The sequence below is a fragment of the Rousettus aegyptiacus genome, unplaced genomic scaffold (assembly GCF_014176215.1).
Source record: "Rousettus aegyptiacus isolate mRouAeg1 unplaced genomic scaffold, mRouAeg1.p scaffold_m13_p_3, whole genome shotgun sequence".
Lineage (NCBI taxonomy): Eukaryota > Metazoa > Chordata > Mammalia > Chiroptera > Pteropodidae > Rousettus > Rousettus aegyptiacus.
This window is the reverse complement of record NW_023416306.1, coordinates 11,904,012-11,919,837: the sequence shown is the minus strand read 5'-3', so window position 1 is coordinate 11,919,837 and position 15,826 is coordinate 11,904,012. Positions and strand designations below refer to the sequence as shown.

The 15,826-nt window shown below is 47.9% G+C and overlaps 1 protein-coding gene across 3 annotated transcripts in view; it reads right to left on the bottom strand.

Annotated features, from left to right (window-relative positions):
* The window catches only part of CDK5RAP2 (CDK5 regulatory subunit associated protein 2), a 156,725-nt gene that overhangs the window by 54,126 nt on the left and 86,773 nt on the right, over nucleotides 1-15,826 (bottom strand). For all 3 annotated transcript variants that reach the window (XM_016155936.2, XM_016155938.2, XM_016155937.2), the window contains 3 exons: nucleotides 12,661-12,756; nucleotides 10,587-10,774; nucleotides 2,658-3,042 (listed from right to left, as the gene is read on the bottom strand). In XM_016155936.2, the coding sequence (XP_016011422.2) occupies nucleotides 2,658-3,042; nucleotides 10,587-10,774; nucleotides 12,661-12,756 (669 nt within the window). The remainder of the gene's footprint in view (nucleotides 1-2,657; nucleotides 3,043-10,586; nucleotides 10,775-12,660; nucleotides 12,757-15,826) is intronic.

Sequence of the window (15,826 nt, the reverse complement as noted above, 5' to 3'; positions counted from 1 at the left end):
TTTCAAGCACATTCTCCCATAATCCTGAAGTAAACTCTGTCTTCCCAGGGCTCACAGAATAATAGAAGTTATCATGCCTATTTTCCAGACAAAGAACTGAGATGTCAAACAACCAGTCAATGTCATACAACGAGGTTAGACAGCTGGACCTCAAACTAGCTCTTCATACTCTACGTGCTCAGTTAAGAAAAGCGAGGCACGTTCCGTCCTGGATTTCCAGGGAAGAGGAGAGAACAGGTTCAAGGACAGGAACAGCCGGTGGTGGTGAAGGGGGCCGGTTGGGAGGAGGTGGGTGCCTCATCGAAGAGGACTGCGAAATAACAGTCATTTGCTTGGTCCTTAGTCTCCACCAATCTTTATTCTTGGATCCAAATCTGTGTGTCAGATGGCAGCAGAAAAGATATCTGCAAGTGCACAAATGCCAAAGCCAATTTCAGGCTGGAAGACTGCCGTCAGTCAACCCGACACTGGTTCCAAAATAACCCCGCACAAAATGCTACCTTATGGACACTGGGCCGAGGCCCACCTACCACCTTCCTAAAGACGTCAGCACGGAACTTCTCACGTGGAAAGGGAAGGGGGCCAGGAGAGCACATAAGCTGAGCTCTTGCCATGCACAAGGCACTTGCCACACACAACCTCGCTCGGCTGTCATGCCAGCCTCGGGTCCAGGTCACGACGACCCTATGTGAGCCGCCGAGAAAGGTCAGGTGACTGACCCGAGGACTCAGAGCAGGTCAGTGGCCAGAACCGACGCAATCACAGGTATATCTATAAAGTCCATCCTCTTGCCTCTACAACTGAACGACCGGAAGTATATCCGGTCTCCTCACTTCACTCTTGGGCGGCAATAATGTTCTCAAGCTTTGGGATTAATGATTCACTGCGTCACCAAAGACCACAAAGAAAATCATTTCAGTTTTGTTCTACTTTGCATAGGCTGGAGGCCGCAATGGTGACGAGAGGGCTCCGCCCTTCCTGAGAAAGGCATATCCCTGTCTGCCTCAGAAACAGGACTTCGGTTGATATCCACACTACTCCCCTGAACAGCTGAGTCACTCCGGACAACTTTCTGAGCTTTCGGAGCCTATTATTTTTTCATATAAAAAAATATAGTTGATACTTACCTAACTCATGGGCTTATTAAGAGATTAAATGTGATGCAGATATATGTATAGATATCTAGCACAATCCTGGCACACGTAGCAGATGCAAAAAAGTAAACACAGTTGCAAATAAACACAAGCAAAAAAGAATAACTGCAAACTTAAAATTTTTTTTTTCAAGATATTTGGGTAAATTAAGTTCATTGAATTACCCAATCTTCCTGAACACAGGACGGTATCTCCCATACAAATAGGGGATAAAAATCTACTTTTCCTAATATTTAGGTACAGACTACAAGAGCTGGGCAGATGAGAGCATTTCTAATTCTAGCTGAATTGTACAAATCTGCATCTCAAGTACCATTAATATAATGGCGGTGTCTTTTTTTTTTTTTTTTTGATATCTTTAGAAAGCCCTTTTCCAGAAATTACGATTTCGGTGCATAATTTAAAACAATCAAAAGCAATTTTGATAATGATATATCTAACTCTCTTTGGTATGTACAAAAGCAGTAATTTAGTGGTCAGAAAATAAACTTAATTCTCCATTCTGGTGCTAGAAAGCTGTACGTACAGCTGATTTCTCAGATACAAAACACGCATCACAAACAGGAATGCCAACGGCCACCGCTGCAGCTCTGCTGAAAGCATGACCTGTTTCCTTCTCTGTCGAAACACTCACACCTCCCTGCTACGGGATCCTCAACCCAAACCCTCCTCCCAGGAGGATTTTAGCAAAAGGTCTAATCGAACATAGTCAAGAGGGTCTGGTTTTTAATAATCTGGCATATCTGATGGTATCTGAGGAGAAGCTTAGAGACAGCATCTTGACTAAAGCAAACTGCAGAGACATTCACTCAACAAAAGTGAACCCCGCCACTTCAGGCCAGCAAGGGCTGGAGAGTGGCCTGACCCGGGGAGACGGCGTGGCTGTGCAGTCGAGCACAGTGAGGGTCCCAGCACAGCCCCTTCACTGCAGGCGAAGCACGGGCACTCGGGGTCTGGCTTTGTCATCTCTGAGGGGTGTTGGTGAGGATAAGGGAATGTAGACAAAGCCCACAGAACAGTACCTCTCAGATACAAAGTCTGCAGAAAGTGAAACCTAGCTTCCTGTCTCTACTCCTCAAGTCAGGTTATTGCAATTTTATTGCCACCTGCAAAAGTAAATGTCCATTGAAAGGTGAAAATTATATACATTTAGGCACATTCTGCACAAAGGAATCACACACAGTTGTTACAAGGGAAGACAGTCCTGATGCCCAACATGCAAGAGAAAGCTATGGACAGATGTACGAACATGACTCTATTTGAATAAGGAAAATACATAAAAGTCATGATCAACAGATAAATAAGGTAGGAGAGAGATGGGGAAGGAGAGGGAGAAGGAGACAACATTAGCAATACTTTGGGGAAGGTTAGAGCAGACACACACCTCTAGGTAGAGGCAGAAGGAGACACCAGATTTTATATAAATCAGAAAAAATCGGTGGGACCAGAAGCGATTCTAAGTTTCCCATTTCTGTAATGTAAGCAATAAGTGGAAAAGCTCACTTTGTCGGCCGCACTGGGGAAGGAAAGGCGAGTGGCCTGCCGCCAGGGCGCCCTCCGAGGCTCAGTGCCCAACGCGGCGCCTGTCGGTTTCTCTTCCCAGGCCTCTCGCTTGTCTTCGCCGTGTCTGAGCCCGAGCCCGCTGCCCTCCGTGGCCACGGTCTGCACTGAGGCATCTTTCAGCTCCACCTTGGACAGCTCCGGTTCATCACGTGGCTGGGACAATGAGTTGGCTTGGATGAAAAGTCCAAGTTCACCTCGTAGCTGAAAAGCCATCTGCTTCAGTGTCTTCTCGGTTTTGCCATCGAGGTGTTCTCTGGAAACTTCCTGCTCCGTCACACGAGCTGGTTCCAGAAGCAGTTCACGTAGCACTTTCAGAAGGTCTGGCCTGTTTTTTCCGAAAGGGAAGGAACAGAAGAACTAAGCTTTCTGCAACGGCCTTGTCACTTACCCAGTTTCCCAATTTTTCCCACTAACGGCCCAGATTGCATTTAAACTAAACACAGCAAGCACCTGCCATGTGCCAGGACCCACACCAAGTACGTGATCTCATGTCACCTCACGACACGCATACGAGGTAGGTACTATCACGTCTATATCATGGATAAGAAGAGGACTGATCTGACATACATACACAGCACGAGAGGGGGCCACATGACTATATGGATACAGGCTGAGCCTCGAAAGGAGCAAACAGGGGCATAAAGTATTCATGACAAATGTGAGGTCCACCCGCCTCCTGGCCCCGTTCCTGCATCCAGGGGGACGCATGGCTCTGGATGATGACTCTGCCCAACCTGGTGGACCAGCAGTGACCTGCTCCCTCACGGCACACAACTGGTGCTCAGTCAGCAGGTACTGAATGAAAGGATGCTGCAAACCGCTCTTAATAGAAGGAGCAGTGGCTTTGAAACCGGACAAAAATGGCTTCAAATTCTAACTGTGATTCTATGAAAATTGGGTAAGTCTTCCTCCATAGGACAGCTATGAGGGTTAAACGAGTGTATGGGTAGCAGATGCTCTTCATGCCCCGTGCCACATGCCCTAGGCCTCCCTAGCTTCCAGCTACGGCTGCGTGGACGGCTCCCGCAGACACAGACCGACCCCCCTCAAGCACTCCTTGCATCTCTCTGCTGCCTTGGGCCACTGCCCGAGCAATGTGAGCCAGCCAGCCGGGCGGTATGGAAGTGTGCACCAGTTTATACCTAGGGCGGGGAACCCGTAAGCAGTGGGGGAAGAGAGCCATTGGGTAAAGGTCCCAGTCTCCCATCCTTGGGAGGGACAACCCTAAGGCACAGTCTATGCTGAACTTCACGGGGTGCCCAGTAGGACTGAACTCCAGCTGCCCACAGCAGTCACAAGATCAGTAATGTACCCTTATCGGCTTGGCCTCCATTTCTATGTTCCTCACCCCGGTCTCTCCTTTCTGCATCCTAGAGTCATCATCCCAAATAAACCACAAACACTCAAGGCCTTATCTCGGGTTCTGCTTTCCTGGGCACTGAGGGTGCAGAACTGCCTGCGAGGACTCAGACTGCTGCTGGAGACAGGTGTGCACACAGGTCACTCCTCTGCCGGGTTAAGAACTAAAACACGGGCACTGTGCACGTCTGGGAGGGCCAGGGAGCGACCATCCCGGGATGCTGGAGGGACGTCAGAAAAGGGGTTCTGGAAGCAAGAGGCCCAGCAAGGAGAAAGGGGAGTGGAGCAACCGCAGCCTGAAAAGCAATAAGAACAGGGCCGAGACACTGGGAATGAGGAGGTGAGGCTAGGACGCGAGGCGGGGAGGACCCGGCGGGGGAGGACCCGGCCGTGCTCAGGAGAGCCGCTGCAAGGCCCTGTGCTCGCGAGAAGCATGGAGACGCACGCGCTCTGAGACGGTGCCTCTGGCTGTGCTGTAAAGAAGGAACGGAGACACTCCCCGTCGAGACGGCGGTGTGAGTACACACGCGAGCGCCTCCTCCTCTGTTCCACGCACACGCGAAGGGCGGCAAAAATACGTGACAACGAAACTTTCTGAGGTGTACTACAAGATTCAAAATCAAGCTAAAATTTATCCAAAGGTCAGAAGCAGAAACGACTCAAGGTCATGAGAAGGGGGGCATCTGTGGAAAGCGGTGGGGCCAGAAGCTTAACTCCCACGGTAGAAGGAGCACCATGCAAATGTCATAAGCCCTACGGTAAGACCCAGAAGGCCAAGTCGAGGCGGCTTCAAAACCACCACTCAGGGAGGAGGAAGGGTGGGCAACTGAGCAGAGCTATTAACCAGGCAAAGCAAACTGACCAACAAAATCCACTGTCACGAAAGACAGACGATCCAGCAGATGAGAGTTCACACCGAGGAAATAAAAGTAATACAGCAAACTAAAGATTTTAAGACAAGTATGTTTAAATCATCTGAATGTATGAGAAAAAATTCATAAAAACAAAAGTATAAAATTGAGACAGAAAGTTGTGAAAAAATGAACGGGGAGGGAGCGAGGACAGAGGGAGAGGCCGGCTGGAGAGCCGCTGCTCTTCCGGGCAGAAGGTGCGGGTCAGGCGGCGGCAGCCAGCGGAGGGGAGGGGACAGAATGGGCCCTCAGCAGGGCTAGAGCTGCAGCTGCTCCTGCCCGCCTTACTTCCGGAAACTGCCTTACTTCCGGAAATCGTGTGGGACGGTCAGACCCCAGCTACCGACCACCTCCACGTACCCTGAGCTTCCTTCTGCTGCATCTCTGCTGCCCTTTCGGAAGGGACCCTTACTCCACCTTCCCCACCGAGCCCCCGATGGGAGGCTGAGGCCTTACTCATATCTGGGTTCCCATCATCTACCTCTGGGACAGAGTCCATTCAATTCAAATGAAACGGAGTACTAAAAATAGAGTAAAAAGGATAGAGTACAAGGATAAAAAAAAAAACAGAATTAAAATGTATAGTACATTTTTCACTTCTAACATGGAATCATCTAGACTATACAAACCAACTTAAAAGTTCAGTGAACCTAGACTTGAAAAATATTTCTGGTATTTCAAGTATGTTAAGCTAAATTTTCCTTTCCCTTCCTTCCCTTAAAATAGATTAAAAATGATGATAATTGCTATTCAGTTAGCCAAAGAAATGCCATTACTCACGACCAAACAACACACGATAAAATCCAGGAAAAAGACTTTACGAATCAGTAGTAAAAGGTAGTGAAGGAGACCATTATAACATACTAAAGTGGGGGTGATGTTAAATAAAACATTTCAAGTGTTCCTTGGCTAGAAACCGGAACAGCAGGTCCATTAAGCTGCTGCCATAATCAGGACCTTTCTAACGGCTCAGTCCAAGAGTCTTGTCAGAGGCCCAAACACTGTTTATGTACCTTTCCTGAGCAACTTTGTCACACAGAAGGTGTAAGGGGAAAGGAACTGACATTTATGAAGCATTTAACGGTATGTCAGTTCGTTTAAATACACTCAATGCATTTAGTCCTCATAGTAAGACTGTGAGATGGGGACTAACATTAACCCCATTTCACACGGGAAGGAACAGGCTCGTGAACAGTCCAGACCCTCTGGCTCCATGCAGAGCAAAGACTGGAACCCCGGCCTTTCTGATTCCAAAGAGGCACCACGCTCTTTCTGGTTTTCTATACCTTATATGACGTCGAGCTTTGCACTGCCTGCACGGTCCTTCAGATATTTACTGAGCACCTCCCACTGGTCATGGAAGGCAGTTGACATGCAAGGTGAAAAGAATCCTGGAGCTGGAGCTTACGTTTCACTAAGGAGAGAGACATTCGAGCGCGCGTGGATAACTAAGATCATGCCCGGCAATGACTAAGTCCTACAATTGAAGGGAGGAAGTCCTCAGACAATGTGTAGAAACGGTTTCTGTTAGACAGAGGGGTCAGGAAAGGTCTCTCTACGGAGCTGACACCAAGCTGGGTCACCGCCAGACACCTGCACACCTAGGAAGAGTGTTCAGGGCAGAGGAACCGGCTACTGCAAAGGCCCCAGGTGAGAATGAGCGGGGATGTCTGAGGAACAAAAAGGAAGTCAGAGCGGCCGAGCACAGTGAACCCGAGGGCGGGCAATAAACACAGAAACGGCAGAGGCCAAGACAAGAAGCTCTGAGCTCACTGTAAGCGCAGCGGACATTCGTGGAGGGTTTTAAGCATGGAAGAGGCACGATCTGATCTGTTTTGAAAAGATCGCTCTGGCCGCTCTGTGGAGCACGGACAGTCGAGGCTGTGCTGTGGGCTACAAGAGGGTAGGAGAAGAGGTGTGAAGTGGTGAGGTTAGGGACACGCGTTGACAGTGGGATCCGTAGGAGTTGCTGGTGGATATGGGGGTTGTGGGAACTACGTACAGCTACACCAATCAGACAGCGGTCCTACTAACCGACATGTGAGAGAACAGAGATTAGAACAGGCGGTTGGGTTCTGGACAGATTAACGTTCCAGCGTCTACCTGAGACACTCAGGTAGACATGCTGAGGAGGCAGATGACTACGATCCAGAGAAGGTCCAGGCTGTGGGTATAAACGTGGCAGTCCTGTTGCATGCTCTAAAGTCACGGGAGACAGAAGGAAGAGAGAAAAAAGGGGCCAGGAACACGGCTCTGGGACACTCCAACACTCGACGGCGAGCTTGAGGAGGAGGCAGCTAAGGAGACTGAGGAGGGGAGGCCAGTGAGGCAGAAGAGAACAGGAGAGTCCTGAACGGGAGGCCGGGCAGAGTGCCCACTGCTCCTGAAAGGCTGCCCCGGTCACCGGATTTCACAGCTTGGAGACTGTCACCGACCTGGACAGGCGGAGTGGATGAAAGCACTCGTAAAGGGACAAAAGGAGAATGGAAGGAAGGAAAGTGGACACGCTAAATACAGGCAGTTCTTCCAAGCAATCTTGCCTTGAAGGGGACTCAAGACATGGGGCAATAGCTTGAGTGAAACTGGGGGGTGGGAACGTGCAGGAGGAGCTTCTCCCACACGGCTGCTATTAACACATGTCTTATGCTACTGGAAATGATTCAGTGATAGGAAAAAAATAAAGACGCAGAAAAGAGAGGGTGCCCAGGGGCAGGGGCGGTCTTCGATAGGAGCAGGGGTGCTTATTTCTTCCATTCCGACAGCAGGAAAGTCGGAGTTTATGGGTGTAGAGGCGAATAAGCCGGCAGTACTGGTGGGGAGAGTGAAATGGTTCGAGTTCAACTGTTCCTGTTTTTTCAGGGACATGTAAGGCAAGGACATCAGTCTGGGAGGGGAGAAGTGCCAAAACAGTCTTGTGCTGGGCAATGCTCAGTGCTCATTTTGAAATTAATAAATAAATATAAGGGATGACCTGCCATATGATGATCACATGTGACAGGAATAGCTGTCAAGGTTGTGAGGAAGGGTGATAAAACCCCAGACCATGTCCTCTAGGGAATGGGGACAAAATGAATTGGAAGCATGTAAAGGGAGAGCTGGGATCACACACGCTGGGACCACCACAGGAGAGGAGGGACTGGCCCGGCAGGGCCCTGTATTGACCCTTTCCCTCCACCTCCAATGAATGAATTGCTCTGGTTGGTCAAGAGCAAGACAACTATTTAGGCTACGGTGACTACTGGACAAGCTGTTTCCTTGTTCCATCCTCGTGGACAGGTAAGCCGAATCGGAGTTATTCCTGGGGCCCGGCTACTCCGCTAGCCCCTTAGGCCCTAGGGTGGGGGGCTGGAAGGTAAAAGAGCTCAAAAGGTGAAGGGACGTCTCAGGCCCATGCCTATGGGAACTCCGCACTGGGGTAGCAGACTTGGCTCGGCAACTACGACAGAGGCAGGAGTCGCCGGCTGGCTGCTGTATCTTGCAGATGCTATGAACCGGAGGGTAGTGGGAAAGGGTAGAAGCAACTGGCAGGGCGTGATTTAAGCAGTAATGTCACCAAAATCCCACTTAGTATCAACCTGAGTCTATATTTAATGCCTATTATTTCACTTAATCCTCACAAGATGCCTATGGGGTAGATAAGCACAACCACCCCCACACTACGGATGAAGAAACCAAGAGGGGGAGTTATGTCACAAGGTCTAAACGGACTGGAGCACAGGTCTGTCTGTCTCCAAAACTGGTTTTTTCTAGTGCGCCACAGCCATCTACCTCCTGAAGGGAGTTCCCAGGGAGAAGACTGGCGTTCCTCTGACCAATCAGAGCCCTGGGTATCCCGAGGAGTCTTTTAATAAGATTCCTTTAGAAAAGTCTCCAACAGCCCTACCATTTACTAAGGCAGTGCCAAGCCCCCAAATGTCAACTCCCACATCTCCAAAAAGGTCACCAGCAGCAGTGTGCAAAGCTGGTGTCAGGGTAAAATGAAGTCAGCTTTTCACTTGAAGTGCCAGCCTGGGCCCTGGCGCACTGTGCATGTACCAGGGCAGGTGTAGACCCCGGTCGGGACTTCAGGGGGGCCCTGGGAGCCGCACCTCCTCTGTCGGGGACTTCAATGGCACACCGAGAATGACAGCTGTACAGAGAACGAGATTAGGGCACCAGTTTGGGCTGGTTTAAGAAAGCCTGTTCCAACAGTAGAACCAGCCCCAAATGGTCTGGAAACCTACGGGACCTGCAGGGAACCGGAAACGGAACCCTGGATACTCACAAGCTTGCCTGCAGGGTGTGAGTCCATAAGTTGCTCTCTTAAAAAACATAACTGGATCTAAATTTTTAAAAGTCAAGAGATTTAGAAGTCGATTTTGGGGCTTCTACTGAAAGACTGGAAGCTCTGAGCCCCTGTGTTTGCTGGGACGAGAAGCTGCTATCCACTAGAAGGGGGCACATGTACCCGATTCACCCCCCGCACTCACCCACCCCCCACACCCCACAGCCACAGACCATTGTCCTTTCCATGGCTCACATTGCCCAGGCACGTTCCCGGGTAGCCTCGGGGAGAAAGAGAGAGAGAGAGCTGTATCTTTTAACTCTGATGCAACATTTGGGACCCTGGTGCTAAGGAAATCCTCCATTTCTCAAGCGCTGACAATGATCACCCAGCTCCCTGTGATAACAAACCAGAACGGCCACTGGGCAAGGCCTCCAAGAGAACTCAACGCTAGAAAAATGCCAGGCAGGTGTCAGGAACTGGGGATGGGTTAGCTCACAAAAACAGAACACTTCAAACCTTTTAGCTAAAGAAATATCTATGAGGCTTAGCCCACCGATGACGTGAGAAATGGCAGGGCCCCTGGCTCCTGCCCAGAGTCACGGATAGGGGGGTGGGGGGGCGGGGACTGAAAACGTTCATCACTGAGCACACGCCATGTGCCAGCCATTCCCCTGAAACGGCACTCTCCTCGCCCCCCACAGTGACCCCAAGAAGTGGTCAGAGCAGCAGGGGCACCAAGAGACGAAGGCACAGCTCCTTCTGGCCCCAAAGCCCAAGCGACTGCCATGCCGGACCCCGAAGGCTGTGAGAGGAGGAAAACTGGCTCCTGAAGGACCAATTTTAAAAACCCGAATGTTCCAAATGTTTCTCCATTTTAAGGAAAAGACCCTGCAGTATTTCCTCACATAGGAATGACTCCCAGCAGATATAATGAAGCGAGGATTTTAGCTCAAGCTCAACATTAAACAGCAGAGTCACAACTACAATGGCGGTTTTTAAGCTGTTGTAGAAACTGGAAGAGATTTCGGTGGGGGTGATTCCTCTCACCGACAGCCAGACGGCCCTTTTTGGGGCTCCCGGGAATGGTTTAAAGGAAAGCTTTCCTTCTCCTCTTTAGAATGGGCCCGCGTGAGGCTTTGCTGAAGCCCCGTCACAGGCACTAGCGTGCAGCCTTAATGACTTAATTGCAAAACTGGCAAGATTCCTTCCAAGTCATTTCAGAAGCTCTCTCAGGTAAATCACACAGCACCACCGTCTCAAGCCATTCAGCAAAGTGAGCGTTTGTTCTCCTCTCAAATTGGAGATAAAGCCACGCCTGGACCCCATGTCTACCTGGATTCCAATAACAACGTGGCCTTCTCGTTGAAGAAAGGGGCAAGCAGGTTCACGAGCTCGCCCTCCTCCGGACGCTGGCCTCCGGGGCGGCCAGGTTCGTGGGCTCCATTGTAGTCTAAAATATGGGAATCCGTGTGCCTCGAATATCCATTTTTGCAGCCCCCTTTCGAATAGTCCTCCATAATCTGCCAATCAAAATATTTGGTCAAATAATGGACTATGGAGAAGGGGGAGGGGGCACGTGGAGGAGAGAAAAAGGATGGAAACTGAGAGCGAATGAGCGAGTACAAGTAAGCCGGAGGGAAAATGAAGAGGGAGGAGAGGGACTCAGGCGCCCGGGGCCACACACGCCCTCCTTCCGGCAGCGCTGCTCTGGAGGAAGCACAAAGCGGCTTGTGTCACTTCTCCTGGCCCCCCCACCCCCCCGCTTTCTCCCCTATAAAATAAGGATAGCAGTGCCACTTCCCAAGGTGACCATGAGTACAAAATGAGGTGACTCACTAAGTGTGCATGGCACAGTGTCCTACCCACTAAGGTGCGTGCCCCCCCCCCCCAAGGCCCACTCCTTGCAACTTCTTCCAAAGGCAGGGACAGAATCCACTGCTGTTAACAATGCTTTGGGCACTTAAACACCCCTGCGAGGGATCCTCCCCATTACATAACAGAAAGCCGACCTGCTCTCTGCAGATACATCCTAATTAACCTAACTCTGATTTGTCTCATTAGGAAGGTGGAAGAGTTCCTAATTTCCGTGGAGATGTTATTTACGGATCCACCTTCCTGGGTCACTGGAGGTCACAGGAGTGGTACCAAGGGCGCATCTAGTTAGAGCCTGTGCTGGGCATGTCTTGAGGTGCTGCAATTAGCATTCTTTCTTCTCCTTTCCAAAGCTGTAAATTTCTCCTACCGATCTATAAATAACTCCCCTTGACTTCATTACTGCTGGTGATATACACACTAGCCATCACACCCCTCTGCACACTTGTAAAATGATTAAGTTTTCAAATGGAAGACAAGACCCACACAAATGAGCTGTTATTTATAGGATCTTGTTTGCCACCAATCTAGTTATTAAATCTATCTAAATAAGTGACCTCCCAAGAAAGAAAAACCTAGAATATAACAATAAAAACAGTAATTGCTATCATTTACTTAGCACTTAGTACATACCTTTCTATTTAAATATCAAAACAATGCTAATAAGAAGTACTATTATTTTCATTGATGGGGACATTCAGGCTTAGGGGTTAAGCAAAGGTGACCTCCAAGGTCAGAGAGACAGAGATTGAGACTCAAAGTCAGACGTGATTCCAAAGCCCCCTGCTCTCAACTGCTCTGCCCTCCATAGCTATGCACTTTTTAATGATTTCCCATTCATTACTCCAAGAACTTGAACACCCTGAAGGCCATAAATGTCAACTCTGCAGCCTCCTACAACCCACGACATCCCAGTCTGTAGGGTCCTTTCAACTGGAGAGCGTTTGCTCCCAAGTTTCAGTATCGGTGTGACTGGAAGAACGTTGTAAGTGCACAAATTCTCATCAATGCCCAGATGCCACTAAGCTGGGTTCCTGATCAAGAGATTGCAGAAGACCCCGAGAAAGGGAGTTTGGGTCTAGGAGCAGGTCCTTACACTGCAATCGAATGATCTGGGAGTTCACAGCAGTCCAGAGACAAGGGCTCTTGTCCCAGCTCTGTCACTAGTTTACTCTGTGCCTCGGATAAACCACCTTCCCACAGAGGCCTCAGTCCCCAGTGCCCACAGCAAATGGGTTAGGTTACATCCCTAAAGATCTGTCCAGGTCCAATACCCAATGCCCATTATTCTGCAGCAGCCTTGTTTTCATTTGCAACTATGTGTGTGTTTGCTGTTTCATGACTGGCTCTGCCGCCTAGAATGTAACTTTCGAGAAGGACGAGACCATGTCTCTTTGCTCTCCATAGGCACACAGCAGGGACTCAGTATAGGCAGAATAAAAGAGCGAACCCATCGGAATCGTTCCCGACTAGAAGACTGGCTTTGGCCCAGAGAGAGGCGGATGGAACAAGGAGTTACCTGCCATGTTCTTACCTTGTTGCTCTGTTCCGAATGCTGGTCAGTCAGGTAATGATTCTCCACCTCCTCTCCAATCTTGATCGTATCCTCGTCCTCCTTGCCAGCCGGAAGCTACATGGTGCATGGAATGGTGTGAAAATGCAACCCCCAAAAAAGATGCAGCATGAATATGTATGGAGGAGAAGTCAATGATGACTTTTTAAAAAAAATGCAAAACAAAAAACAAACCAAAAAAAAAAAAAAAAAAAAGAGGCAGAAACAAATGCCAAAGCCATGAAATAAAAATTAACCAAAGTTAGGGTTGCTAGTTCTGGTAAATCTCATACAGCTGCCTGGGACGAGGCATCATTTAAGGACAAATTCTGCGAGAAATAAGTGGAGTGGTTTCTCCCGCCCTCGCCCGGCCTGCCCGGAGCGGCTGCTGTAAATTGAATGTGCTGTCTGCTGAGCTGCCGCCATTCCTGCCATCGCTAGATTCACTCTCATATTATATAAAAGTAACAAGATTTTGGAAAATAGCTATTGATGGAATTGAAAATATCAAAGCGCGAGAAAGCAGTAAATGGAATTTATGGTGCGCCTGATGTATGCATCACGCGCCCTGTTTAGCACAGGGCACACACCTCTCTTTGGCCTGTCACACATCCGAGATGGACGGTCCCGGCAGCACTGCCGTTTTGTTGACAGAAAGTCCTCATTGCTAATAAGTAGAGTATCAGGCTTGCCTGACGAAAACTTGATGCTTTTGAAAATGAAGGACAGTTATTTATAAAAAGCACATAAATCCCTAATGCTTTAAAAATAAATGTAAATCCTAAAGGTTCTGCATTCTACTGAATGGACAGCACAAAATTCTCAAGAGAGCCTGATCTCAGCTCTCTGAAAGAACGGGATACCCAGATTAACCAAATAAAAAATGAGAGGAAAGGCGGCCATGCCCAGGGAGGGCATCGGTTAAAGCTATTTCAAAAATTATACCAAACCCCATCTCACCAAAGCGTTAAAGCCACAGACTAAATGCTGAGTCACTTGCTGGGCATGTCGTACGTATGAGATGTCCAGGGTTCTCTTGTCATAGTTTTATTCTATGAATTCCTACTTAGTCAATTCCCCCTACAATTCTCCCAGCCCAACTTAAAATTTTCTAATGTTCCTTTTAGAAGAAACTCTTTTTTGGGGAAGAAGAAAAATAAACAAAGCAAACTGACCTCAAACATGTCACTGTATAGAAAACTTCTCAGGATCAGAACGTATTCAGACTAACTACATTCAAATCTGCAACCAGGATCAACCAGAACTGATGATCATAAATCAGATCTTACTATCAAGCAATAAAGAGACTAGACATGAGTAAGTATACTTATGAAGGCGTAAAAGTTTCTAAATTGGGGTGAGGATCCCTCTCCCTCCTGCTATTGGCTTCTTCCCTTATGATTAAAACATCCTCAAGTGATATAGATCAACTAGGACTATTAAACTTGTTAGTGAGAGTATAAAATGTTAAAATATCGGCAGTTTTTATAAAACTAGTAACCCTATGACCCAGGAATTCTACTCCTCTGTGCTTATCAAGAGAACTGGAAACATATGTCCACTGTCTATGAATGTTAATATTAACTTTTATCATAATATCCAAAAACTGGAAACGATCCAAATGTCCATCAATAGCAGAATAAACAAACTAATATATCCAAACAATGGAATACTACTTAGCAATGAAAAGGAACAAACTGTTGCTTCACATAACAAAATGATTCAATGAACCTCAAAAACATGCTGAGTGAAAAAGCATTACAAAAAAGAACACATACTTTACGATTCCATGTACGTAAAAGTCCAGTACAGGCAAAGCTAATCATGACAGAATAAAATTACAAGAGTGGCTGGGGATGAGGATGGGAACTGACCAGAGGCGACGTGATCTTGATAGGGATTTGGGTCACACGGGTACATACACTGTAAAACTTTGCAAATGGAGACTTACAGTTTCTTCATTTCATTGTATATGAATTTAACCTTAAAAGAAAAAATAACTATAAACATGTTAAAGATAAGCATGTTGGGGTATTTAGGGGGAAGTGCACTGATGTTTGTACCCTGAAATTTACCAAAAAGACAAGATGGAGCGGGGATGGGGAGCTGAAACCTAGGCGGTCAGGCCACCACGGCAGCCGTCTGCTCAGATCACGCCTGCACGCCAGTTCTCAGCCACGCCCTCCCATGACACATAACTAATGACCAGTAAAACATGTGTCGGGAAGTAGGGGCGACCTCGTTAGAAATTGTTTAAAGGCACTTTAACACGAAGGAATACCTGTTCTTGGTCCTCCGTTTGTTTGGCTGGTTTTTAAGGGACCTGCCCACATGCAGGGCAAAGCCGTGGCGTGGCAGCTGGAGGAATCCACACGACGGCACCGTTCTGAAGGCAGCCCTGCCAAACGGTCCTCGGGGGCCTCCTGCCACCGATACCCTTTGTCTAATTAAAAGGTACGGGAGGGAGATGTATGGAAATAAATGACATGCCTACTTATGCCTACACCTTCCTGCGCTTTTGACCCGAGGATTACGTATCTGGGAATACGGTCTAAGGGAAAAAAAAATTCCTAAACCCAGAAAAAGATTTGAGTCCAAAGACACTTATCAGGTAATTTAAAAAGATTTGAGTCCGAAGACACTCATCAGGTAATTCCAGTGCATCGCTGGAAACAATTTACATTTCCAACAATAGTGAGGCATTTAGTTAAATTTCAGTGCATTCATAAGATGGAACATGATGCTATAACATAACAGCAACTGGAAAAAAAGAAACAAAATTGCATATATATATCTATATATATATATAGATATAGATATATATATATAGTGGGTGTGGACATGTTCCTACACACAGACAGAAAAGAGTCTAAAACGTTAGTTAACTGTGTTTTAAAGTGACAAGATTAGGGGTAATTTCTCTATTTTCTAAGTGTTAGGTAATGCTGTGGGTTAAATATTGGAGGAAAAAAATGCCAAATTTTAAAAACACAAAATATATTTGGGTTTCTTTTTCCGTTTTCCAATTAGAGGGTCCTAGAGAGTGGGCACGGTGCCCAGAACCCACTCTGCAAGCCCTGCTGCTCAGAAAAGGAGAACCACGCACTCCCAGGAAGGGCGGCCTCCCCTCTTTGCAGGCCCGCCCTCG